General features: G+C 40.5%; 2 protein-coding genes and 1 long non-coding RNA gene across 4 annotated transcripts in view; 1 reads left to right on the top strand and 2 right to left on the bottom strand.

The window, feature by feature from the left end:
• The window catches only part of LOC124262257 (transmembrane protein 263-like), a 16735-nt gene extending 13240 nt beyond the window's left edge, over positions 1–3495 (bottom strand). The window contains exons 1-2 of one of the 2 annotated variants that reach the window (XM_046696742.1): positions 3447–3495; positions 3173–3354 (exon numbers count right to left, since the gene is read on the bottom strand). In XM_046696742.1, the coding sequence (XP_046552698.1) occupies positions 3173–3214 (42 nt within the window). In that variant the 5' untranslated portion in view covers positions 3215–3354; positions 3447–3495. Of the gene's footprint in view, positions 1–3172; positions 3375–3446 lie in introns of both variants that reach the window. The other variant, XM_046696743.1, reaches the window with a different exon arrangement.
• The window catches only part of LOC124262259, a 22056-nt gene extending 13240 nt beyond the window's left edge, over positions 1–8816 (bottom strand). The window contains exon 1 of the long non-coding RNA XR_006894534.1: positions 8712–8816. This is a non-coding gene — a long non-coding RNA (uncharacterized LOC124262259). The remainder of the gene's footprint in view (positions 1–8711) is intronic.
• Positions 3858–26335, top strand: LOC124262256 (adenosine deaminase AGSA-like). Its single transcript, XM_046696741.1, has 9 exons — positions 3858–4250; positions 12424–12570; positions 17298–17364; positions 18333–18543; positions 18879–19006; positions 20523–20728; positions 21629–21786; positions 24155–24357; positions 25401–26335. The coding sequence occupies exons 1-9, from the start codon at positions 3926–3928 to the stop codon at positions 25555–25557; spliced, it is 1602 nt and encodes a 533-aa protein (XP_046552697.1). The 5' UTR covers positions 3858–3925; the 3' UTR covers positions 25558–26335.

Raw genomic sequence — 26335 nt, 5'->3', positions numbered from 1 at the left:
ATTATCAATCTCAATGATCTTAATCAATAACCAGCCCTAGGTAAAGTGCATAGCAAACTCAGAAACCTCAGTTCACATAACACGTTTAAAATAAAAGTGCTATAAAATGTACTGCCGCTAGCTATATTATGTCTATAAATATTAAAAAAACTCTCAACATTGCTGGGCATATTCAATGACAATGCGAGTAGAGATGATAGATCAGTGAGAAGAACTTATGTGCACTTCATGACCCCAGCAAATCAGCTGATGTCAGGTCAATATTTCGCCCATGTGTTTTGCAACAACATTTCACAAATTACGTCATAGTTTATTGTTACTTGTTTGTAAAGATTGTAAGGCTGAATGTCAGAAGATTTTAGTGTTAATATTCGGACTATTATCAGACAAACTTACTTGACTCAGGCATCAGACTAGTGGCTAAAGTCACAGCTATCTTCATAAGCATCCCTCTTCCTCAGTTTTGCACCCCTGGTGCTTATAACCGATGTGGCTTTTAACATATCTAATATTTTAGAGGTCAGGATATGTTTTACACCTTTAGACATACTCAACCTGTGTTGATTGCATAGAAGAATATAGGCCCATCAAACCTGCGCTTGTTGTAAGTGGTAACTAAATGGAATTAAACATCCAGATATATCATCAATCCAAACTGTGTGGATTGATGCTCATGATGTCAATCACTGGATTGTCTGGTCCAGAAAAAAATTAACTAAGAAACAGAGAAGCTGAACTTAGCTAGATAAACGTTGCCAATTCTATTCCTTTCTCACAGACTAAGGCATACAAATTCAGTGAAGTAACAGCTACACACCCTATGTGACACAATAATTAGATTTAGAAACATCTACTGAAATAGACAGTTGCTGGTATCACTACGTACCACACTGACTGAAATTCCTTCTAAATGTATTACAGTGCTAACTAAAATGGTTAGGGTCAGTGTTTCTCACTTAAAATATATTCTTATTGCTGCAAGGTCACCCTTAGAAATACTCTTTTCAAACTCATTTTAAGGTTAGGAATTGAAGGCAGTGAGACCAGCAAATGGAGAAAAACATGGAAATGAAGGCATGAACCTGGAAAAATACAAGACTTGAAAATTAAAAATGGATGAGTAAAAAATGATCATAAAGTGTTTTGTGTGGCCATAAAATTTCCGAGTCCCATGCTGGGATTCGAACGACGGACCTTCTGATCAGAAGTCGGACACCTTGTCCACATGCCCAAAGAGGTTAACCCCGTCAGCAAGCTGACAAGGTAAGGATGTCATCTGTGGGATGACTCCACGCCCTGCTACAAATGCAGTATCAACTGCCTTTATCATGTCTAGCCACTTGTGAAGTCACATTCAGGAAACTGATAAATGTGAATATCAGGCTCTAATATTGATAACAATTAATCGAAATAAACATCCTCGTTCAAAAACATTGAGAAACTGTTGCAGGTGTATTTTAGTGTAAATATATTATTTTAATCTTATTATTATTCTCTCCTTTTAGCTATATTATTTCTAGGCAGTTTAAGGGTTAAGCTTTAGAGCTTGGCCTCATTCTCACTAATTGCCCAAGCCATGTGTCCATTTATATAGCTTCAAACTCAGCTGATTGGTCTCACTAACTCCATGCACAATTTCAAGCTGCCTCATTCTGCACTGACAATTTTGAACAAACTCACTTCTTTGACCACGTCACAAAGTGTGGGACAGGACTCAAGTGAGTCAAGCTGTCAAAACGGTCACCCATCAAGGCAATATTTCACCCGAGCCAGCTTTGAGCACGTGACTTGCCACATCGGCAATATTTCAGCCACATCGTGACTTGCTACGTAAAGACAGCTTGGACAGACACACACTGTAACATTAAGGTTAGTATTTATTTAATTAAAGTAATATTGCATTTAATCCTTGCAGTATAAATATAATAAACGTATATCTATTTACTATCATTTAAATAGGTATTATATTGTATAGCATGTAAGTGTGCTATATGTATTTATGCTAGCTTTCCAATCCTAAGCTATAAACATAAATAAGTATCACTAATATATTCTTATCTTTACTATCCCTTTCACTGAATGTGTGAGATGAGAGATTGTGTTTTAATATAAGTTGCTATGTTTTAACTATGATAACTATAAGTGTAATTATCAATGTGTGGAAGTAATTTTATGTTCATGAATGTAGCAGCCCTAAATCTACTCCACATTACATTGTATATTATTTATCATTTAATATTATTTACAGCAGATAAATCCCCGTCCATAAGACTGGTGCTGTGCCTGATTGTTGTGCCTGATTGTTGTGCACCCTTGTACCACCCACAGGGTATGTGTATATGTCTATTTTATATCCATGTATTTGTATATAGTACCATCACTTAATGCGTGGTGACGAATCATGTGTACTTTATCATTACGACTAATGCGTAATGGTGTATTATTATCTATCTTGTGTGTATTACATTGTATGCATGTATTATCATTACGTTATTCGTAATGATGTAATATCATAATTCCAATATTTCATATGTGTAGTAAGTAATGGTATTCATGCTTTGAGTAACTACAGTATTATTGGTAATTGTCCATATGTATTAACCCGTGTATGGAATTATATGTATCTTGTATGAATTGTGTGAGATGTATATTATATCATTATATTTATTGTTACAGGGTGTCGTTTATCGTTCATCAATCTCTCATCCTACCAAATAAACGACCTCACAAACCAGCAGAGTGTTGCTAATCTTTGCCTCACGTTGACCCTTCTATAAAACAACCTATAGTAATTGCCTATAGAATCTACTTTGTTTAAAACAGAAATGCTCTACCTACATTTTCACAAAGGTCTCCCTCCGACATTGCACTTTTATATTCAAGAGGATAAAAAGTTCAATTAATGCTTAAGAATAGAAAAAGAGTGTTGTTGATCTACGTGAATGCTGTTAAACTGCATGGATAACATATTGGGGTACTACGTCCAACGGGGTAGATTTCTGGTCCTACAAAAGTCAACTCAACATGCGGTGCCTGAAATCAGAGACTGGAACCAAATTTCCAAATTCTTCAACTACCCAAATCTTGGTCTTGGGAGTATTTCTTAACTTCTAAAATTGTTGCAAACTAGCTTAAAACAAATATATAAATGAACTATTCTAAGTGGTATTACCTTGTACAGGCACGATTTCATCGTGGCGTAAATGTTAGACATTTTCCACGAACACCGAGTCGACGTGTCAGAACTATCAAGGCGAGTGAGCAGCGAGGTTGGTGAAAGGGGCCACTTGTTACTTCGTCGACTCGAATCTCCGTCTTCTGGATAATATCAGACACTGTAATCCTGCTGAGGCTCTATAACAATAATGATAAATCTAAAAATATCACAGTTTGTTGTCGTCAATTTCCAGTAAAGGAATTATTTCTAAAATAATACAGGTACATACCAGATAGTTCCGCCAGCATCGTCTGCCACGTTGTTTTGTTCTGTCAAATATAGCCACCAAGTATATAAGAGCGAAAACGATTGGATACATGTTTCAAGTTGACCAATGAAAATGCTTGTAACGTAAGAGCACTGACCTGACCTAATTTTGTCATGAAACCCGATACACACGTCTATTATGTACAACTTCAGTAACGCATTGCTACAATCGAGATTAATTCAACGTATATATAGTATTAAAGGGGACAACTGCTGATGAAAAACCTTCTTCACCTTATTTGAATATTTTCCTTATTTTCTTGTATCTGATTGGTCAAATGTCTGTGCAAAACCAATCAAAACACTCGACATAGCTATTATGAATAATGCAAAGATATAAGGATATATTAAAACATAGTATTTCCCTTCTGGCTTTATTATTAGAAACCGCGCAAGTAAACAGAGGAGACGAGCCAGCCAAATCACCGACGAATCAAAGCTATGTGGCGTGTTTATCGTACATTTGGTGCAGTTTGCTTGTACGTTCTGTGTTTATTAATTCACTGCGAGTGCCTCAGTCCCACTGAATATGATAAACAGAGACAAAGCGTGATAAAAGCGGAACAATCGAGGCGGTTCGGATCCTCTAATGTATTGAACGAAGGCGAGAAGAAACTTAGCCAGATACTGGTTGAAGCAAAGCAGAGGGAATACAACTCTTCGAGGGTTAATGGAACCATTTTCCCACCTTCAGTCAGCTTTTTCCAGACAAAGAAGCTCATCGAGAAGAGCCAGGTGTTTAAGATAATACAGCGAATGCCTAAAGGTAGGTTTATTTATTTATTATTTAATTATCATTTTTAATTAGAACTGCATTTCAGCAGATATGCCACACGTCATGTCCCCGGTTATTTTTGTATGTCAGTAATTGATTTATAGCAGAGACCATACGGTATATGGTCTCTGTTTATAGCTATTTCTGCATGATCATGATAATTAAATGCTGACACGGCATGATCAAGACGGATTATTTACAGAGATACGTTCTATTTTCATATCACCTTGGAAGTATGTTTAACACAATAATTCATAAGTATCAGTGGGTTTAATTATATAAGAGGTTTAGAGATTTGCAACAGTTCATCTGTTAAATCCCTCACGCTCTATGCTATATACGCGTGATATATTTAATCAGAATGATCTACATCGCACTCAAACATGTACCAGTTAATTTGGATATGAGCATATATGCCCAACTAGTTCCTGTATGTTGCATTGACTATGCCCTGTCAGAGGCTAGATATTGTATGACATTTTAATAATAATAAAGCTTCGAGGTCAGGTTAAAGTTCAGGCTATTTGTCCATATTAATTCCACACCTTGTGTTATGGGTCAAGCACCTTATGCTTAACAACGATATGCTATGACAGTAGATATGTCCTGTGACCCGAGAGCACGCGTGATACAGCCTGATGATGTATACACAGGGGCTTCACATGTCACGAGGATATATTTATCCTACCCCAAACTTTGCTAGGGATATGATTTGTCTTTCCTTGATACGGAAACAAACATTGACATCCTCGTGTTCTGTTCGTACAAGTCTGTCGTATTTCTGGTGTCCTCTTTATCATTTTGTTATGAATATAATCTTGAAACCATTTTCTAGTATCGGAAAAGAGTCTAAAATTTCATGAAAAGAATTCAGGATGGAAGAACAGAAACTTCCTTGTTATAGGAGTGTTTTTGTATTATAATATAAAGGTTGGTTGGGTTGTTGTTTAACACCGCACTCAGCAATATTCCAGCTATTTAGTGGTAAAATATGAAGGGTCCACGGCAGATATTACAGCTGAATCTATAATTGTGCTGTAATATCCTCTCCTCTCTCCACACACACAGAGATAGACACCCCCACCACGCGCGCGCGCGCACACGCACACACACACACACACACCGACCCCATCCAATTATAAAATCACTGGTTACGTAACTTTGAAAATTGCACATGTTCATCCTTGTATTCTGTGTCAGCTGGCATACAGCATGACCTCACCACGCCTGTCTCACTGACAAAGTTAAGTTTGCTATAGCCCTATACCCACACCAACGACTTCCTGCACGACATGTGGTCTCCCAGCACGCTGTGATCAGACAATCAGGTTACACGGTCAGCAAGTTGGTCTATTTTAAAAATCACAGATATCTGAACGCGATACCCGGATTTATGTCTGTTTGTGACAGTTTTTATGTACCATGTAACTGTGCTGCGTTCGTTAACAAGCGTTCTTTCTAATCTGGCGTATTACTTCCTCGTAGCCATGGTATAACTGTATAGGTCACTGTTTTGGGGTACTCAGACGACTGCCTTTATCGCTGTTACATGTGATCTTTTCTCTTGGCGATTTGAAGCTTGCTGAAAATATTACCACAAGGAAATATTTCTCGGGTTTCGGATCGACTATTTCAATCCCGTGCGTTAGTTTTCAAATATACGCCATGAATTGAGTGAGTGAATTGGGTTTTACGCCGCTTTTAGCAATATTCCAGCAATATCACGGCGGGGGACACCAGAGATGGGCTTCACACATTGTACCCATGTGGGGAATCGAACCCGGGCCTTCGACGTGACGAGCCTACGCTCTACCCCGCCGACATATCTTCAGTCTGTCTTTACCTATGTTTTGTTAGCATAAAAAAGGCCCTACCCCATCACATTTAAGAAAAAGGCGTCCGCGAAACATCTATTTTTAATGGAGAATTATATTTCGATATATAAATACAGCTGTAAAAAACGAATTTGTAAGCAGGTTCTTATGATATTATCAAATGTACAAAATCGATATGTTATAGACATAAATACGATACGTTTATCTATACTTAGATATAAACTAATATAATCAATGAAAACATCGCTAAGGATGTTAATTATGTAACTGAGGGTATAGCTGAAATGAATCGATTGTACCGCTCGAGGCTGTCACACATTGTACACAGCCGAACACGCGATGTTAGTCAACGATGTCGGTCATATCGTCACCCGTGGGTGTATGGTCGTCATTTGACGATCGGCAATTCATCACGAATCTTGTAAATGTGGATGATATTTCGAAAGTGTATAACCTACACTATTCAGTAAAACGTTCGTGTCAATGCGATAATTCCAGCGTTGGTATTGATGGGTGGACTAAAACGCACGAATATTGACTGAGTGAGTTTAGTTTTACGCCGCAATGAGCATCATTCCGACAGTTTCTTGCGAGACCAGAATTGGGCTTCACAAATTGTGCACACGAAGGAAAACGACCTCGAACCGACAACGTGAGTGAGTGAGTTTGGTTTTACGCCGCTAATAGCAATATTCCAGCAACATCACGACGGGGGACACCAGAAATGGGCTTCACACATTGCACCCATGTGGGGAATCGATCCCGGGTCTTCGGCGCCCCGTCGACAAGGTGACTATTGGCCGCTCTGATCATTGGGCTGACCCACAGCCTCCGATAATGATTATGCGTGTAGATCAGTAGTTATTAAAGAGCATGAGAGATTGAGTATTGTTTGACGCCGCAGTCATGGCTGTGCATTTTACTGGACTCCTTCAGCAAATATTGGTGCTGGGATTGCGAGGCTTGCCTACACTACACTCAGTGGCTTGAAAAAGACGCTTTTGTGAGTTAGTGTACTTTGAATCTACCAGTGCGATTGAAAATTACTTTATTGTGTATAATGATTGTTACCCCGACTTTTAGAACCGGGAAAAAATACCTACACACCTGAAAACTGTATTTGACAAAAACGTTACAAACGTTATCAACACATAGGTTGAAAACAGTTTCCGAAAAACTGCAAACACAAATCTGCCAATTTTCTAGTGTCGACAGTAACTGTTGTGATGTTGCTTGATCGTTTCTAAAAGCAGCGTGAGGCCATACTCACGCACGCACATATACGAGTATTCGAACCCGGACCTGCCGCTTGACGAAACAACACTTACGCCACTGGGCCACCCCACCGCCACTGAAATTACAAGTGTGATACCCATATCAAATACATCCCCAAATTGTTGTTTTCATTTTTTTGATAATCACTAAACATGGGTGTTTTCTTTCCGGTAGATACATTGGAACATAAGGCTATTTACATCCAGCTGACTGGCACAGAATCAGTCCGCGTTGTGTTGAAAAATGAAGCCGTGATATTATGGAAAAATGATAACCTTTAACCCTGTATAACGAACACGCTCGTACCAATATGGTTGAACAACTTCTTTGTTAAAGTGAGGACTTATGAAAGAAGTTGTTCATCCATATATTGTTATCCCCTTCTTTCTGCTCCAACTTCTAAATGTCCCCCAAAGAAATAAACTCGAGTCCTACTTTTGAGTTCGTTATTATGTGAGTGAGTGAGTTTAGTTTTACGCCGCATCCAGCGTATTCCAGCTATATATGTGGCGGCGATCTGTAAATAATCGAGTCCGGACCAGACAGTCCAGTGATCAAAAGCATGAGCATGGATCTACGCAATTGGGAACCGATGACATGTGTCAACCAAGTCAGTGAGCCTGACCACCCGATCCCGTTAGTCGCCTTTTACATAAAGCACGGTTGCTAAGGGCAAATTATAACCCGGACGCACATATGCACACGCACGTACGCACGCACACACACACGACGTTGTAAATGCAATAATCTGAAACTGAATTTTAAACGTCATTTCACCTCACCCACAGTACAAGAGACTATATTCTGCATTCCTTTCAGGCAGGAATATATATGATTATTAGAGTAACATTAAAATTGAAGAAAGATATAATCATGTACAAAGGTTTTCTTTTACTCTGAAAATGTTTCCTTGAGGAAATATACGTAAAATTTTCCTCAATACGTTTCCTTAGCTTTTGTCACACGACCCCCATAAATCCGGAAGCGGAAAGTATTGATGATACGAAACATATCTGCAATCCATGAATATCCTATGGTGGCTGATTAGGGCCATCGCTTTCTCACCTTAAAATTCGGAAGCGAGAAAGCGATATCACGAGACGAAAAAACGATAACATGAGACGAGAAAGCGATAACACGAGACGATAAAAGCGGAAGCACGAGACGAGAAATCGATAACGCGAGACGAGAAAGCGATAACGCGAGACGAGAAATCAATTTTAAGGCGAGAAAGTGATGGCCCTAATCGGCCACCATAATATCCGGGTTAGATTTGATTTTCAGCAGCGCATGCTTGTTTATTCCTACGGAGATCCGAGCTAGAATTTCATCTTCAGCAAACCAGGGTCCCGATCCACAAATCGTTCGTAACGTTACGACCTGTCGTAACCTTATAGTTCATCATAGGCTTACGAATGCTGTAGCGCTACGAACGATTTGCGGATAGCGACCCGGGGTTCCGATCCACAAAGGTTTCGTAACGTTACGACCTGTCGTAACCCTATAGTTTATCATTGGCTTACGAATGCTGTAGCGCTACGAACGCTTTGTGGATAGCGACCCGGGGTTCCGATCCACAAAGCTTTCGTAACGTTACGACTTGTCGTAACCCTATAGTTTATCATTGGCTTACGAATGCTGTAGGGGTACGAACGATTTGTGGATCGCAACCCAGGCTTGTCTCGCTTCGCAAGGATTCAAATTAGAATAATTATTGATCTTCAGCGACCTACGCTTGTCTATTCCAAGAATTTGGATCCAACTTAGAATCGTTCTTCAGCAACCCATGCATATCTCACCCGTGAAAATCTTGGATGGAATTGCTCCCTGGGTGAGAATGTATCTTTAGCAATCCACGTTTATCGTGGATCTTCTGGTAATGCTTTGTGACACGGTTCATACATGTCATCATTCCAAATGTCTTAGATCGATCTGGTCCAGATTGGATTATTTACAAACTGGCGTCATAAAGCCAGACTGACTGACTAAGTTTGGTTTTACGCCGCTTTTAGCAATATTCCAGCAACATCACGGAAAGGGACACCAGAATTAGGCTTCACACATTGTACCCATGTGGGGATTCGAACCCAGGTCTTCGGCGTGTCGAGCCAACGCTTTAACCATTAGGCTACCCCACCGCCCCCATAAAGCCAGAACATTGCTGAGTGCGGTGTTAAATAAACAAACATACAAACAAACAAAGTATTCACCAAATTATTATTTAGATTATTAATTGAAAAAAGATGGAAAGAAACAAACTTGTGTTTTAAACAGGCTATTGTTCTGTGATCTGTGTTGAACAATACGAGGACACAACGATGGCAAGGAATATTTTACAAATAAGACCAGTTACGTCATGGAATGAGATACTAATGCTGTATATTCAATATTCTATTTGTCGGTGACACTTTCAATTTCACGAAGGTAAGATAAACTAGTTCCACCTGTCCTGGTATCCATGGCAACGTCACACCATGACAGATGTCCGTGATTACAGCTGGGACCCTGACGATAACGTTCCGCAGGGTAGACAATTGAACAGCTGTTCTGGGATGCTGGTTACGTCGATCAATCCGTAATTAGTTTACACATTTCATTACGTACTATTACGTATTCATAGATTAATACGCACCTATTGATTAATATATACGTAAATGCAGTTAAAAAATAAATAATTAAAAATCGAAACAAACATTCGTTCACGTTACGATAGCATATCTGTCACGCCAAACCTGGTGTTATTTAACTACTAGTACTTCTGGTAGTGCACTTAAGTTTAGGGTTAGGTGAGTGAGTGGTTTTCCTCCGTTTTTAAGCAATATTCCTGCAATGTCACAGCGGGGGACATCAGAAACGGGCTACACACATTGTGCCCCTCGAATGTGCCCTAGACTAATGCTTAGTCTCTGAGTGGGTGATATATAATTTTGATAGTAACAAACAAGCGGCCTGTAAATAATCGAGTCTGGACCAGACAATCCAGTGATCAACAGCAGGAGCATCTTTTGCGCTTTAGCACTGAACCGATGACATGTGTCAACCAAGTCAGTTCGAGACCTGAGGACCGATCCCGTTAGTCGCTTTATGACAAGCATAAGTCGCGCTTTATGACAGAATGGGTTGCTGGACCTATTCTACCCCGGATCTTCACGGGCCTCTTGGGTTAGAACACTTCCGAGACTATTATTATAGTGGTGGATAGTAGAGGTGGTCCAATTGATTGAAATAATCGAAGATTGGTCGTAATGACTAAACGACTAAGCAATCGATCACATTTTGTCATAATCGAACACAAACAATTTTGGAACACTTGTTTGCATTGACAATATTTATCACAAGGTTGGTTTTGTTTGTTGCGTTTCATAAGCACTACAAGCTCGTTCCAAGTCATGATTAAAATTTATCTTGAAGACTCCATGAAATTTATGTTCCTAACATATTAGTCATTCTTTAAAGACATGACATTTGCCAAAACAACCGAAAGAACTACATGTTTTTTCTATATTTTTGTGTACATTAACAAACATAACAAGGACAATTTGATAAATAACGCTAAAGAACTATTTTCGATGATTGGTCGGTTGTAATGAACCAATCATCAATTATAAGATTTTAACCAATTCCCAACACTAGTGAATAGACGCTGGGTATTAAACAGAGCCATGTGTTAACTAGTCTGTATCACAGTCTCTCCACCGCATTATTTTGCCCTCCGCCCAGCCCCCCTTCTGCAATGCTGAAGCCCTAAAAGTAGACTAACAACTAGTCTCTGAAATGAACATATTTTACTGAAAGAAGTTCATAGTAAAAAAACTAAAATATAATGAAAAGGAGCCCTGAGACTTTCTTCATTTTCAGAAGCTGAGGAAATCTAGACTTGCCACATTTTCTAGACTTGCGTGGGCTTTCTTGGATATATTTGCTTCAGGGTCTGTACGACAGACTACCCTAAAAGAAGCTTGTCTAGATTTTTCAGATTCAGGATCTCTCATCTCACTTGGACTGCTTTACAATGTATAAGGAATTATTTGTTTCTATCCACATTAGGTATATTCAGAGACTATGCGTCAGTCTGTGTCGCCACGTGGTGTACTATCAACTGAAATACTAGAGTGCAGACACAAACAAACCGGAGGCAAACCTAAATGCTAGTCACCCAGTCTTTGGAAATGTGAACTTGATTTACAGAAAAAGCAGAACTATTATTTACTGCTGCCGTATCATATTACCGAGAGCGAACTACAAACAAAAGGACCTATGCTAAGATCAGGGGTGGAAATAACCCATTGCCCGACGCCCGAGTCTAGTGTTTTTTTCTGTCGGGCAAACAAATTTGTATATCACACTGTACCGGTGTCCAGTTGACTTTCCAATATTAATTATGTTGTTTATTTAAAAATCAACAAGAAAACGGCCGGTATAGTGAAAAATTATCAGGGCAAGTGATTTACATGTGCCACTGTACCGGAGTACACTAGCAATCTTAAAGTTATTTCCACCCCTGTTAAGATGCTTTGATTCTCTGAAATGAGCACATTTTACACAGTGTGCGAAATAGTTTCCAAATTTTGCTAGCAAGTCGGGCTAGTTATGTTTGAAAGTTATTAACCCACAAAATATTTCACTAGCCCGAAATTTTAATGTATAGTGGAAGCTAAGCAAAATATTACAAACATAGATGAGAATAAGATATAGTCGGCAAAAACACGGGTTTGATCATTCAGCTGCTAATATGATGAACATTTTATGAGGCCATAATCTTGCATGATTTAACAGTGTATTATAACTTAATAAGTCGGAGAGAGTGATATATTTACAAAATGACCCCATGAAAATTCACTAGCCAGTCGGGCTGTGGAGATTGACTTGGGCTAGCGGGCCAGTGGCTATTTCGCTCAATGTTTACAGAAAGAAAATACGGTTATCTCTATAAAATATTTTGAAAAGCACCCAAGAGACATTGATCATTTCTTCCAAAACAACCGATGCACTGAACGAATTTTGAAGTTTTCCTGAAAAAGTGTCCTCGTCATGTGTTTGTTTTTCTCCGCCAGGTGGCGCACTGCACACCCATGACTCGTCCATCACGAGTCTGGACTGGCTGATCAAGAATGTCACCTACCGACCTAACTGCTACATGTGCTTTGACCAGAACAAACAGCTGCAGATGCACTTCTACAGTACACCGCCGCAGAATACAGGTAGGGTGACTCATATGGTGATTCCGGGTAGGGCTGGGACGGGTCCAAATTTTCTACCCGGGTACCCCACCCCCCATTACCCTACCCTACAAGATACCCGTTATGTTAATTTCTGGCATCGAATTTGTAAGAAATGGCAATATATTCTTCAGCTCTGAAGTTAAAATTTCGAGTTTCTCAATATCTAAACCTTGCATTATATTCAAAACAGGTGACTGTAAATTATGTATAATTCTTCAAAGACAATACAACCTATTAATCATGAAAGAATAACATATAACATTATTTAATCTATTAGTCACATGATCATAACGGGTCCGGGTATTGAGACGGGTCCAACTGATTGCCCACCCGTCCCGAGTATCCGGGTTACCCGTCCCAGCCCTAATTCCGGGTATGGCTATATCAGGGGTGGATACAGCTTTTTGAGAAAAGTGTGTGTGTGTGTGTGTGCGCGCGCGCGTGCGTGCGTGTGCACACTATTGAGAAAAGAAGGGTGGCTGCACACTTCATTTTCACCCGAGTTTCAATGGTCATTTGATAAACTTTCAGGACAAAGGGGTGTGTGTGTGTGTGTGTGTGTGTGTGTGTGTGTGTGTGTGTGTGTGTGTGTGTGTGTGTGTGTGTGTGTGTGTGTGTGTGTGTGTGTGTTTGCAGTGTTGCCCACCCCCCACCCTCCCTCTGGATCCACCTATGTATATCCCCAATAACCTTTATACTAACCTTTCGAGGGTCGCTTCCCATATCAGAAACGGGCTACACACATTGTGCCCTCGAACCCTGTTCCTTGGCGTGACGAGCGAACGCTCTAACCAATGGAATACCCCACTGCCTCTTGGGTTAGAGTGAGTGAGTGAGTTTAGTTTTACGCCGCACTCAGCAATATTCCAGCTATATGGCGGCGGTCTGTAAATAATCGAGTCTGGACCAGACAATCCAGTGATCAACAGCATGAGCATCGATCTGCGCAATTGGGAACCGATGACATGTGTCAACCAAGTCAGCGAGCCTGACCACCCGATCCCGTTAGTCGCCTTTTATGACAAGCATAAGTCGCCTTTTATGACAAGAATGGGTTGCTGAAGACCTATTCTACCCCGGATCTTCACGGGTCTCTTGGGTTAGAACACTTCCGAGACTATTATTATAGTGGTGAATAGTAGTGGTGGTCCAATTGATTGAAATAATCGAAGATTGGTCGTAATGACTAAACGACCGAGCAATCGATCACATTTTGTCATAATCGAACACAAACAATTTTGGAACACTTGTTTGCATTGACAATATTTATCACAAGGTTGGTTTTGTTTGTTGCGTTTCCTAAGCACTACAAGCTCGTTCCAAGTCATGATTAAAATTTATCTTGAAGACTCCAGGAAATTTATGTTCCTAACATATTAGTCATTCTTTAAAGACATGACATTTGCCAAAACAACCGAAAGAACTACATGTTTTTTCTATATTTTTGTGTACATTAACAAACATAACAAGGACAATTTGATAAATAACGCTAAAGAACTATTTTCGATGATTGGTCGGTTGTAATGAACCAATCATCAATTATAAGATTTTAACCAATTCCCAACACTAGTGAATAGACGCTGGGTATTAAACAGAGCCATGTGTTAACTAGTCTGTATCACAGTCTCTCCACCACATTATTTTGCCCTCCGCCCAGCCCCTTCTGCAATGCTGAAGCCCTAAAAGTAGACTAACAACTAGTCTCTGAAATGAACATATTTTACTGAAAGAAGTTCATAGTAAAAAAACTAAAATATAATGAAAAGGAGCCCTGAGACTTTCTTCATTTTCAGAAGCTGAGGAAATCTAGACTTGCCACATTTTCTAGACTTGCGTGGGCTTTCTTGGATATATTTGCTTCAGGGTCTGTACGACAGACTACCCTAAAAGAAGCTTGTCTAGATTTTTCAGATTCAGGATCTCTCATCTCACTTGGACTGCTTTACAATGTATAAGGAATTATTTGTTTCTATCCACATTAGGTATATTCAGAGACTATGCGTCAGTCTGTGTCGCCACGTGGTGTACTATCAACTGAAATACTAGAGTGCAGACACAAACAAACCGGAGGCAAACCTAAATGCTAGTCACCCAGTCTTTGGAAATGTGAACTTGATTTACAGAAAAAGCAGAACTATTATTTACTGCTGCCGTATCATATTACCGAGAGCGAACTACAAACAAAAGGACCTATGCTAAGATCAGGGGTGGAAATAACCCATTGCCCGACGCCCGAGTCTAGTGTTTTTTTCTGTCGGGCAAACAAATTTGTATATCACACTGTACCGGTGTCCAGTTGACTTTCCAATATTAATTATGTTGTTTATTTAAAAAATCAACAAGAAAACGGCCGGTATAGTGGAAAAATTATCAGGGCAAGTGATTTACATGTGCCACTGTACCGGAGTACACTAGCAATCTTAAAGTTATTTCCACCCCTGTTAAGATGCTTTGATTCTCTGAAATGAGCACATTTTACACAGTGTGCGAAATAGTTTCCAAATTTTGCTAGCAAGTCGGGCTAGTTATGTTTGAAAGTTATTAACCCACAAAATATTTCACTAGCCCGAAATTTTAATGTATAGTGGAAGCTAAGCAAAATATTACAAACATAGATGAGAATAAGATATAGTCGGCAAAACACGGGTTTGATCATTCAGCTGCTAATATGATGAACATTTTTATGAGGCCATAATCTTGCATGATTTAACAGTGTATTATAACTTAATAAGTCGGAGAGAGTGATATATTTACAAAATGACCCCATGAAAATTCACTAGCCAGTCGGGCTGTGGAGATTGACTTGGGCTAGCGGGCCAGTGGCTATTTCGCTCAATGTTTACAGAAAGAAAATACGGTTATCTCTATAAAATATTTTGAAAAGCACCCAAGAGACATTGATCATTTCTTCCAAAACAACCGATGCACTGAACGAATTTTGAAGTTTTCCTGAAAAAGTGTCCTCGTCATGTGTTTGTTTTTCTCCGCCAGGTGGCGCACTGCACACCCATGACTCGTCCATCACGAGTCTGGACTGGCTGATCAAGAATGTCACCTACCGACCTAACTGCTACATGTGCTTTGACCAGAACAAACAGCTGCAGATGCACTTCTACAGTACACCGCCGCAGAATACAGGTAGGGTGACTCATATGGTGATTCCGGGTAGGGCTGGGACGGGTCCAAATTTTCTACCCGGGTACCCCACCCCCCATTACCCTACCCTACAAGATACCCGTTATGTTAATTTCTGGCATCGAATTTGTAAGAAATGGCAATATATTCTTCAGCTCTGAAGTTAAAATTTCGAGTTTCTCAATATCTAAACCTTGCATTATATTCAAAACAGGTGACTGTAAATTATGTATAATTCTTCAAAGACAATACAACCTATTAATCATGAAAGAATAACATATAACATTATTTAATCTATTAGTCACATGATCATAACGGGTCCGGGTATTGAGACGGGTCCAACTGATTGCCCACCCGTCCCGAGTATCCGGGTTACCCGTCCCAGCCCTAATTCCGGGTATGGCTATATCAGGGGTGGATACAGCTTTTTGAGAAAAGTGTGTGTGTGTGTGTGTGCGCGCGCGCGTGCGTGCGTGTGCACACTATTGAGAAAAGAAGGGTGGCTGCACACTTCATTTTCACCCGAGTTTCAATGGTCATTTGATAAACTTTCAGGACAAAGGGGTGTGTGTGTGTGTGTGTGTGTGTGTGTGTGTGTGTGTGTGTGTGTGTGTGTGTGTGTGTGTGTGTGTGTGTGTGTGTGTGTGTGTGTGTTTTGCAGTGTTGCCCACCCCCCACCCTCCTCTGGATCCACCTATGTATATCCCCCAATAACCTTTATACTAACCTTTCGAGGGTCGCTTCCCATATTAGGAAAGTGGCATATTTACAAATATTTACTAATATTTACTAATCATGCAACCTCGAAACGGGGGTTAAGTGGGTGAGTGAGTTTAGTTCTATTCCGCTTTTAGCAATATTCCAGCAATATCACGGCGGGGGACACCAGAAATGGGCTTCACACATTGTACCCATGAGGGGAATAAAACCCGGGTTTTCGGTGTTACGAGCGAACGCTTTAAAGACTGGGCTACCCCATCTCCCCTCTATGGGATAAAGCGTAAGAGACTCTTCATAGCCCATAGGAAAGACTGCTGTATGTTCTCGGTCATCGACTAGACATTCCAGATTGTTGTTCAGATTTGAGATTATTTCATCGAGAACTCTGAAACAAACTTTTTCAAAGGTTAGTCTGCAATGGAAAACGCTAGTTTGAAAGTGATGCGCTTTGATCGAGGAAACTACTTTCTTTCGCAAAAGAACATTCTGAAGTGACCGTGAAGATCCGGGTTAGAGTTGGTCTTTAGCAACCAATGCGTAAGAGGCGACTAACGGGATCTGGTGGCCAGACTCGCTGACACATGACATTGTATCCCAATTGCGTAGATCGATGCTTATGCTGTTGATCACTGGATTGTCTGGTTCAGACTCGATTATTTACAGACCGTCGCCATGTAGCTGGAATATTGCGGCCTTAAAAACAGTCAAACTTTCTGAATTGATCTGTAGTGATATATCTTCAGATCTTTGATCAGCGGTATCCAGGACCAGAACTAAGATATGAGTTTAATGAAATTGGTCAACTGGAATGTCAAATATTATGTTGTAAAGAAGACTCCGTTTGTCTTCAGACTGCAAGTGGCAAACTGTCAAGAGTATGAGAGCTCGGTCGGGGAATATCGATCTGTTTGATTCATAGTAAGTATATGTTTAATTCAACGATCACAATTGTTTTGACTTCTACTATCTTCCTATGACAACCATCATCATTATAATATTTTACGTCTATAGCGTCTTATATCCTACTAGTTTCTATTCAGCGGCGTTGTGAAGGAATGACTGACTGACTGAGTTTGGTTTTACGCCGCTTTTGCAATACTCCAGCAATATCACGGCAGGGGACACCAGAAATGGGCTTCACTCATTGTTCCCATGTGGGTATTCGAACTCGGGTCTTCGGCGTGACGAGCCAACGCTTTAACCACTAGACTACCCCACCGCCCCTGTTGTAAAGGAAATATGGTTGAATTGATATAGGGACACATATCAGGCAATACGAAAAAGCTGTTCAGTGACGTTATAAATATGTTTCAAATATGGGAGCTAACACACCATATTGCCTGGGGTCGTACTCGAGCGTATACTACATAGTCTTTTGAATATTAAGCTTACTCAGTGTAATGCTGAATCGTTTCATAGTAAATTAAATAAATAATCTTTTAGTATTCAACATCACTGGTTATGTAATAGATATATGTGTCTAAGTCATTGTCACGCCGAAGACCCGGGTTCGAATCCCCACATGGGTACAATGAGTGAAGCCCATTTCTGGTGTGCCCCGCCGTGATATTGCTGGAATATTTTGTTAAAAGCGGTGTAAAACCAAACTCAGTCAGTCAGTCAGTCTAAGTCATTATTAAAAGTTTCATTATCACATGGGTTCGGGTCCGATCCACAGAGCACGCACAGCTTAACGACCTATTTTAAGATTTATAACAAACTTTCCATTATAACATAAATTTCCATTAGGGGCTTCCTTCACGCCGAAGCCCATTGCTGGTATCCCCCGCCGTGATATTGTTGGAATATTGCTAAAAGCGGCTTAAAACTAAACTCGCTCACTCACTAAATGTCTATGATACTGATAAATCCCTCACTATTTTCAGTTTGCTCTCCAACATTAGCATCGTCGTGGACAACCCCCAAGATGTATATGTGACCGTGAACGACGTGTGGAAGAAGTTTGGCAGCTACTTCGTCGTGGTGAATGGATTGTTTCTGTACGAGCCTGTCTTCAGGGACTATCTGGTTGAGGCATTGACACAGTTCAAGGCAGATAATGTGCAGTACCTGGAAATAAGGGCATTGCTGCCGCGGGTATGTTGACGTCAGCGTTGTTAGAATTGGCTTGTCGTAAGAGGCGTGGTACGACGTAAATTGTAATAAAAACGCAAATTGTGTCGTAAGAAGGCGACTAATGGGATCCGATGGTCAGGTGTACTGACTTGGTTGACACATGTCATCGTATCCCAATTCTGTAGATCGATGCTCATGCTGCTGATCACTGGATTGTCTGGTCCAAACTCGATTATTTCCAGACTGCCGCCATTTAGCTGGAATATTGCTGAGTGCACAGCATTCAACGGCAAACAAGGAAAATAAGAGTATTAATACTATATTCAAGGTTATAACGTAAGATACTCTGCTCACAGCTGTATGACCTCAATGGTACTGAAAGCGACCCCGAATACACGCTCCAGCTGTATCGGGACGTCATCAAGCGGTTCCAGAAGGACAACCCCGATTTCATTGGATGCAAGCTGATTCAGAGCGCTATCAGGTATCTCAACAATTTGTAATGTGTCATGGTTGCATTGGTGACCTGTCTCGGCAAATACTTGAAGGTTGTCATGTGTGATTAAATGTAGATTTTAAGTCGTGTTAAGATAAGTTATGTTTGTTTGTATGGTAGCTTACTAAACACTGTCTCGACTCAGGTACAGCTGATCCACACACATGTAGGATCTGCAAACAAAACGAATGGTAGTAATTGGGGCGGGGAGTTCATGGGTAGCCATGTTGCTCGAATACGCTGTGCATTTCCTTAGAAAGTGAGTAAGTGAGTTTAATTTTATTCCGCCAAGTTTTATAGCAAGTCAGTTGTATACCGTAATGTCCAAGATTTAATAAAAACAACAACAAAAAAACCCCATTCATTTACCTGTATAGTTTTTCACCTCAATGATTGAGTGAGTGGGTTCAGTTTTACGCTGTTTTTTAAGCAATATTCCAGCAAAATCACGGCGAGGGACACCATAAATGGGCTTCACACATTGTACCCATGTGGGGAATCGAACCCGGGCCTTCGGTATGAGGAGCGAACTCTTCAACCACCAGGCTACCCCAGAATCCTGTGATAGGGTCTTTGCCCTGTTTTTCTGTCAGCACAATGTCCACACTTATGGGTTTCACCAGGGGTAAACGTCGAAGACACGTATGGCTTCCGACTCGATACAAATACTCTTCACATCAAGGTTCCTTTGCAATTTCCAGTAACCGATATGATAACACACTTCTCAAGCTCTAGGATGTTGCATGTAGGTTGTGTCTATATCGTCGTCATGTTAAGCAACTCCAAACATTGATTACACAACAGTCTCGTTTCCTGCTGACTGGGTTCCGTCCTATTGCACAACCGAGTACAATAACCAGTCCAGAATTTTGAGACCAACTCATTCAACTGGATATGTGAACATTAATCAGTATTATTTGATATATCTAATCACTTGTGTATTGCAACACTTCTAATCCTTGCAAACACGCCGTGCAGCGTTGCTCTGTCCTACAGCGTGCTCTGACAAACGGAAATCTAGAAATCGTGGAAATCTCAAAACGAGGCTCGGCCGCTAGAAATGTTTGGCGGTCTGGTACGGACTTGATATTACATCAATCACAGAGTTGGTTACAAAAGTTTACTAAATAAGCGCAAAGAACACATAACAGGTGTAACCAGTGAGTTAGATGAATTGTGAATCATTGTACGACCTCTTCTAACAGGGGCAGTCTTTGACGTCTTAGTTAACGACATGCTGCCTAAACCTCGTCATAAAATATAGAAATACGATTTTTTTTAAAAGTTTGAAATTAAAATTAATTTGTAAATACCATTTTCTTATGAAACAAGGAATTTGAATTACATGTAACCATAGTTGTTTGTAGTGTCTCTTGTCACTTCCACACGAAAAAATTCGGATCCGCTGAAAAGTAGGTCATTGTCTGAATTGGTTAATGAGACTCACGTTTCGGTTTGTTTAACAGTCTGTGGCGAAAAACACCATTTACCCCTTCTTTTACAGGTTTTCACCCCTGAAGAGTGTGATGTCGTCACTGAAACAAGCAATCACCTTCATCCGGAAGTACCCCGACGTTTTCCGGGGTTTCGACCTTGTGGGTCAAGAGGGCCCCGGTCACACCCTGTACTACTACCTAGCGGATCTCCTCTACCCCTCGCAACAGTCGCCGCCCATCAACATGCCCTACTTCTTTCACGCAGGGGAAACGGGTGGGTGCTTAGGTGGTACCAAATTTACTTGAGTTTTGTCATGCCTATGCTAGGCTGTATTCAGCTGGCTGCACTCAGATGGATTTGTGTGATCGTGCGTGCGTGCGTGCGTGCGTGTGTGTTGTACCACATTGTGTATAGTTACAATTCGAGAGAACTTATCTCCAAATGCGAATGCTCCGCAATATTCAGTTAACTGTACTGATATGGGTTTGTGCGTACGTGCGTGCGTGCGCGCGTGTGTGTATGAAACAGCTGTCAGTGCTATCAGGTCAGCTGATTCACTTCCCCTCTGCGTGATTATCTAAGACAGCCTCAATAGCAGAATGCGTCAGGTTATGTTTCAAATCAGCCAATCAACGTTCGAAGCATTGGAAGAATTGATATACCCTGTGGTTGTTGCTCTTGCTATTCATCACTGGTTGAAGTAGTCAAGGATCAATACTTCTTAATTCTCCCCCATAAAGCTAGAATGTATCTTGATCGTAGGTTAAGACATCATTCAGTCTCAAGAAAGAATGATTGTCAATGTATATTTTATTTAAGATGAAATAAAGTTTCATGCCATTCTTTATGTTGTCACAGGGGTTAGCCTAGTGGTTAAAGCGTTCGTTCGTCACGCTGACGACCCGTGTTCGATTCCCCACATGGGTACTATGTGTGAAGCCCATTTACGGTGGCCCCGTCGTTATATTGCTGGAATATTGCTGAAAGCGGCGTAAAATCATACTCACTCACTCACTAGTGTGTCACAAAAATGAACTGAATATGTAGATGAACTTCAGCTTTATTTATGTCGTCTTAATTATTATCCTCATTCGGTGTATTATGCCAACAAGTCATGATACTAACTCAGAGCTAGAAGTTTGTTCCCATTTTATCTACTATTTACCAAACCAGATTGGGAGGGTAGCCAGGTCGATCTGAATCTCATCGACGCCGTCCTGCTCAACTCCACCCGCATCGGCCACGGCTTTGCCCTCTATAAACACCCGGAAGTGATGAAGATGATTAAAGAGAAAGATATAGCTATTGAGGTCAACCCGATATCTAACCAGGTGAGCTCTTATCTGAATATTTGTAATATAATAATAATTGCAGAAATATACCCGGACTGTTATAACATCTAATTGAAATTAAGAAAAGTGTCTAAAGTATCTACTTATTTATTTTACAAAAAAACATAATAATTTTATCTGTGTAATACCTTATTGACGGCAGGTCACTGTAAGCCTACAGCAGGTAAAGTTGCTGCCACTGAAACTTATGACCATATGCCAATATGTATAGACCTGTGCTGGTGTACTGTAGCAGATACCAAAAGAAATAAAAATAAAACAAAAAACAAAATAATCTGGAACGTAACGTTAAACTTTATTTAACCATCACCATCACCACGTCATCTTGGTTAAGAAGTATCGCAGAGCGTACATAACCGTGTTTAGAACAACACGATGTCGTTGAAATCTTAGGTCGGAACGTGGGGCGGCGGGGTAGCCTAGTGGTTCAAGCGTTGGCTCGTCACGCCGAAGACCCGGGTTCGATTCCCCACATGGGCACAATGTGTGAAGCCCATTTCCGGTGTCCCCCACCGTGATATTGCTGGAATATTGCTAAAAGCGGCGTAAAACTAAACTCAGTCAGTCAGTCAGTTAGGTGGGAACGTTGATCTTATACCGGTACTCTCGAATTGATGAAAGCTCGATTCGATGGATACAATTACTTCACCTTTCAAAGTACCGTAAACAACGGTTATGACGAACACAAAGGGACATGTAGTTTAGTTCGTTATAGCCCAAGTTCTTTATACTCATTTCGAGGAAATATAGAACTCGTGGATGGAAAATACAGTTCGTTATGTCCGTTAGTTCGTTAAATATTTGAAACATCCTATTTCACAACACAGTTTTATAAACATAATGACTTCAACAAACATAAATGTTATAAATAATTTGTGCCTATTTTTTATATAATGTTGGGAAAATAAGAGATTCTGATGTTTTTATGTAAAACCAGGGATAATCTACAACATTATATAGTCTCCCTGGTAAAACGCATGTAACTTCTTATTATATTTATGAATGTATTTTGGGCCAGTGGCCTATTACTGAATAAAATGTCTGTCTGTCTGTCTGTTAGTTCGTTATAAGCGACGCCGTTTATAGTTGTTTGCTGTAGTTCCACATTATTTAAATGCATATAGGGTCATCCTCGATGAATAACACTTCCAGATGGCTTATAGCTACAATGTATTTGGTACTCTATCATACTGGCCTTGAAACAAAAAAAATCACAAATTCCCACATGGGGCGCGGTGGGCGAGCTGGCTAAGGCGCCAGGCTAGTGTTCCAGCGAAGTTGAGGTGTCGGGATCGAGCCCACCTGTGACCGGGTGTAAAATCCCTGGAGTCAACTTTGTGTGCAGACTCTTTCAGTGTTCTCACAACCCCTAGTGTACAGTACACAACCCTGTGCACTTAAAAGAACCCACGAATCCGTTGGTATATGAGTGAGTGAGTTTAGTTTTACGCCACACTCAGCAATATCCCAGCTATATGGCGGTGTTGGTATATGACCAGATGGTGGCCACATGAATACGTGCAAACACCTAGTTGCGGGTACAGCAACGTGCAGTGAAGTTGGACAAAGTACTGTGACTATGTGTCCCAGTCCACCCAGCTGTGAATGGGTACCTCGTTAGGATGCGCCTAGTGGCTGCAAGAGTTGTATACTCCCAATTGAGTTGAAATTGATAATACGATGTGCCGTTGAGATTGACATCCAATGATCGAGGGGAAAATACCAGCGCCTTGAGCATGCACTAGTTGCCTGGATATGTGCGCTATATAAATATCCTATAATAATAATAATAATAATAATAATAATAATAATAATAATAATAATAATAATAATAATAATAATAAAAAGTCAACAAATCTTTGGTAAGTTTACATTTCCATTTTTTCAGGCACTCGGAAAAAGAACAGATTCTCCGTGCTTCTTTGTTATATATTCAAAGACATTTTAAGATTTAGAAGTTGGGACCCCGATCCACAAATAATTCGTAACGTTACGACCTGTCGTAACTCAACTTACCACAGGCTTAGGTAAATTGTAGCGCTACGAACGCTTTGTGGCTCAGGTTGCAGATTATTAACTTTAATCTGGTTTCAAGGCCGAGAGGCGTGGCAGCCCTGCTTTGTGGTTCAGGATGCAGATTATTAACTTTAATCTGGTTTCAAGGCCGAAAGGCATGGCAGGGCTGCCACGTTGTTCGCTCGTCACGCCAAAAGCTGGTTCCAATCCTTGTTCGGGTAAATTACGTGAAGCTCAATTCTTGTGCTGATTTTTGAGGAATATTGGTAAAAGCTGTTAATACCATATTCCCTGATTGGTACGTGATCACAGTGGCTAATACTTGTTGCAGGTACTAAAGCTTGTGGATGACTTGCGTGATCATGGAGCTGTAAGTCTGTTTGCCGACAACTTCCCGCTGGTAGTAAGCAGTGACGATCCTGCCGCTTGGGGCGCTCTTCCTCTGTCACATGACTTCTACATGGCGTACATGGCGCTGGTGGGGGAAGACGATGGACTAGAGGTTCTTAAACAGCTTGCTATGAACTCTATACAGTAAGTATTCACTCAGCCCGTAGCAGATAATAGTCAGTGGTAAATGAGCGGAAATCGGGAATAACCTCCCCTTTCGTGACGGATGGGCGAAAATGGCTTTAACGATTTTCTCTTCGTCTGCATAGATTTAATATACCATAGCTATCCTACCCTGCCACGACTATGTAGGTTCTTTGTGGGCGCTTTTTATAGCACAGATTGCCTTCGCAGAACCCTTCGCTGGTCACATCGTGGACAAATGAGCATTGCTCGAAAATCGATGTTTGGACTATTTGATGTTTACGCGGCACTTAGCCGTATTCCTCCAATATGCCGACGGTCTGTAAATAATCAGGTCTTGACCAGATAATCCAGTGATTGATATTATGAGCAACGATCATAGACGTCAATGCACGATGTTCAAACGCAATGAACCAAGTCATCTTGTTTGTCGCATCTCTCGGTCTGCATAGGTTGTTGGAGACCAGGGTACCGTTGTACAAAACAACCTTAGCGCTACGACAGTAGTAAGTCTATCTTAGGGGAGTTACGATCACCTTAGCCCTAAGATCGCTTTGTACAACGGAACCCAGTTCTAAGAGACGGAATCTGGAATATGTCGGTAGAATAATGTAGTGGAATGTTAATATACTGTATTTCAAGGTGATACTTTGGCAAGGGTGGGTGTTGTGTGTATTGATATTGAGGTTTTTTTTCTAAATATCCGAGCTATTGAGGTAACAGTTGATTCTAATGATTCTGTCCAGTCATTGTCATTGAGATGACCAGGGTGGTGCATTTTGATGCTGTATCCCAGTTGCGTATATATATATCGATGCTTGCGATGGCAATCACTGGATTGTCTGGTCCACTATTATTAACAGAGCTCATACATATATAATATTGCTGAGTCCACTCCTTACCAACGAGTCAGCCACGAAATAAAACAAGAAGAATGAAAATGATGAATACGACGACGATGGTGATGTTGACGACGACGATGATGTTATTTTTGATGATGATGATGATGATGGGTTTAGGACAGTGGTAATTTGTTGTTTCAGGTACAGTGCAATGACCAAAGACGAGAAGCTTGGCGCCATTTCCAAATGGGAGAACGCATGGAACCACTTTATCCTGGAGATCCTGAAAAGCTTGGACACATTTTGGGTCGTCCAAAACTCTGTCTCTAACAAATCCCACCCCACCGTCCCCAAGTAACATCAGTGATAGTCCGTATTAGGATATTTGTTGGGGGTGAAATAGTCATCATCCCAAGGGGATCCAAACTCTTAACTACTACTTTACCAGCTGCTTCTCCGCATATACTGAGATAAACAAATCAAACGTTCCTTTTATTTATTTTTGTCCAGTTTTCATCTCCAGCTTTGAATAGCGCTGTGGTGATGAAAACTGGAAAATGATAAAGGAACTCCCGAATATTCCTGTGAACCTTTATTTGTTTCTCTCAGTATATATTGATCGAAACCTAACCTAAAGATTTCACATTTTGTGAGTAAGCATGTCTTAACCCCGCTTTAAGCACTACATGAGGAAGAAGCACACCGAGAATTGGGTTGTTTTCTATTCAGCAATATATTTAATTTCAATTTTTGCATGCCATATATTTTATACACAGGTTTACAGATTTTACTATCTGCTCGCAGCCTGCTTTTAACAGACTAATTATTTCTTCCATTTTTATGATAAGAATGTATTTATAATTGTAAATATGTATGTGCTCATGCTATGAATATTCTGATGCTGTGATCATGTGGGATGAGTGTTGAATATTGCAGGTTTGGGACCAGTGATATTATAGTTTGTATGGGACCATGCTTGGAGCAAGTATAGTGGAAATACTCCTTGAATACCGACATGAACCTCGATTTGAACTACATGCAGGGCATCCAAAGCCTACAACTTGTGCTATTGTTTAGGACGATGTAGCTATCACCAATACTGACCGAGTTGATACAAATACAGTCCGGATTACAAA

The sequence above is a fragment of the Haliotis rubra genome, unplaced genomic scaffold, assembly GCF_003918875.1.
Source record: "Haliotis rubra isolate DU_JTF1 unplaced genomic scaffold, ASM391887v1 Scf83, whole genome shotgun sequence".
NCBI classification, from domain to species: domain Eukaryota; kingdom Metazoa; phylum Mollusca; class Gastropoda; order Lepetellida; family Haliotidae; genus Haliotis; species Haliotis rubra.
The sequence above is the reverse complement of the archived record's forward strand: the minus strand, read 5'-3'. Positions and strand labels throughout refer to the sequence as shown.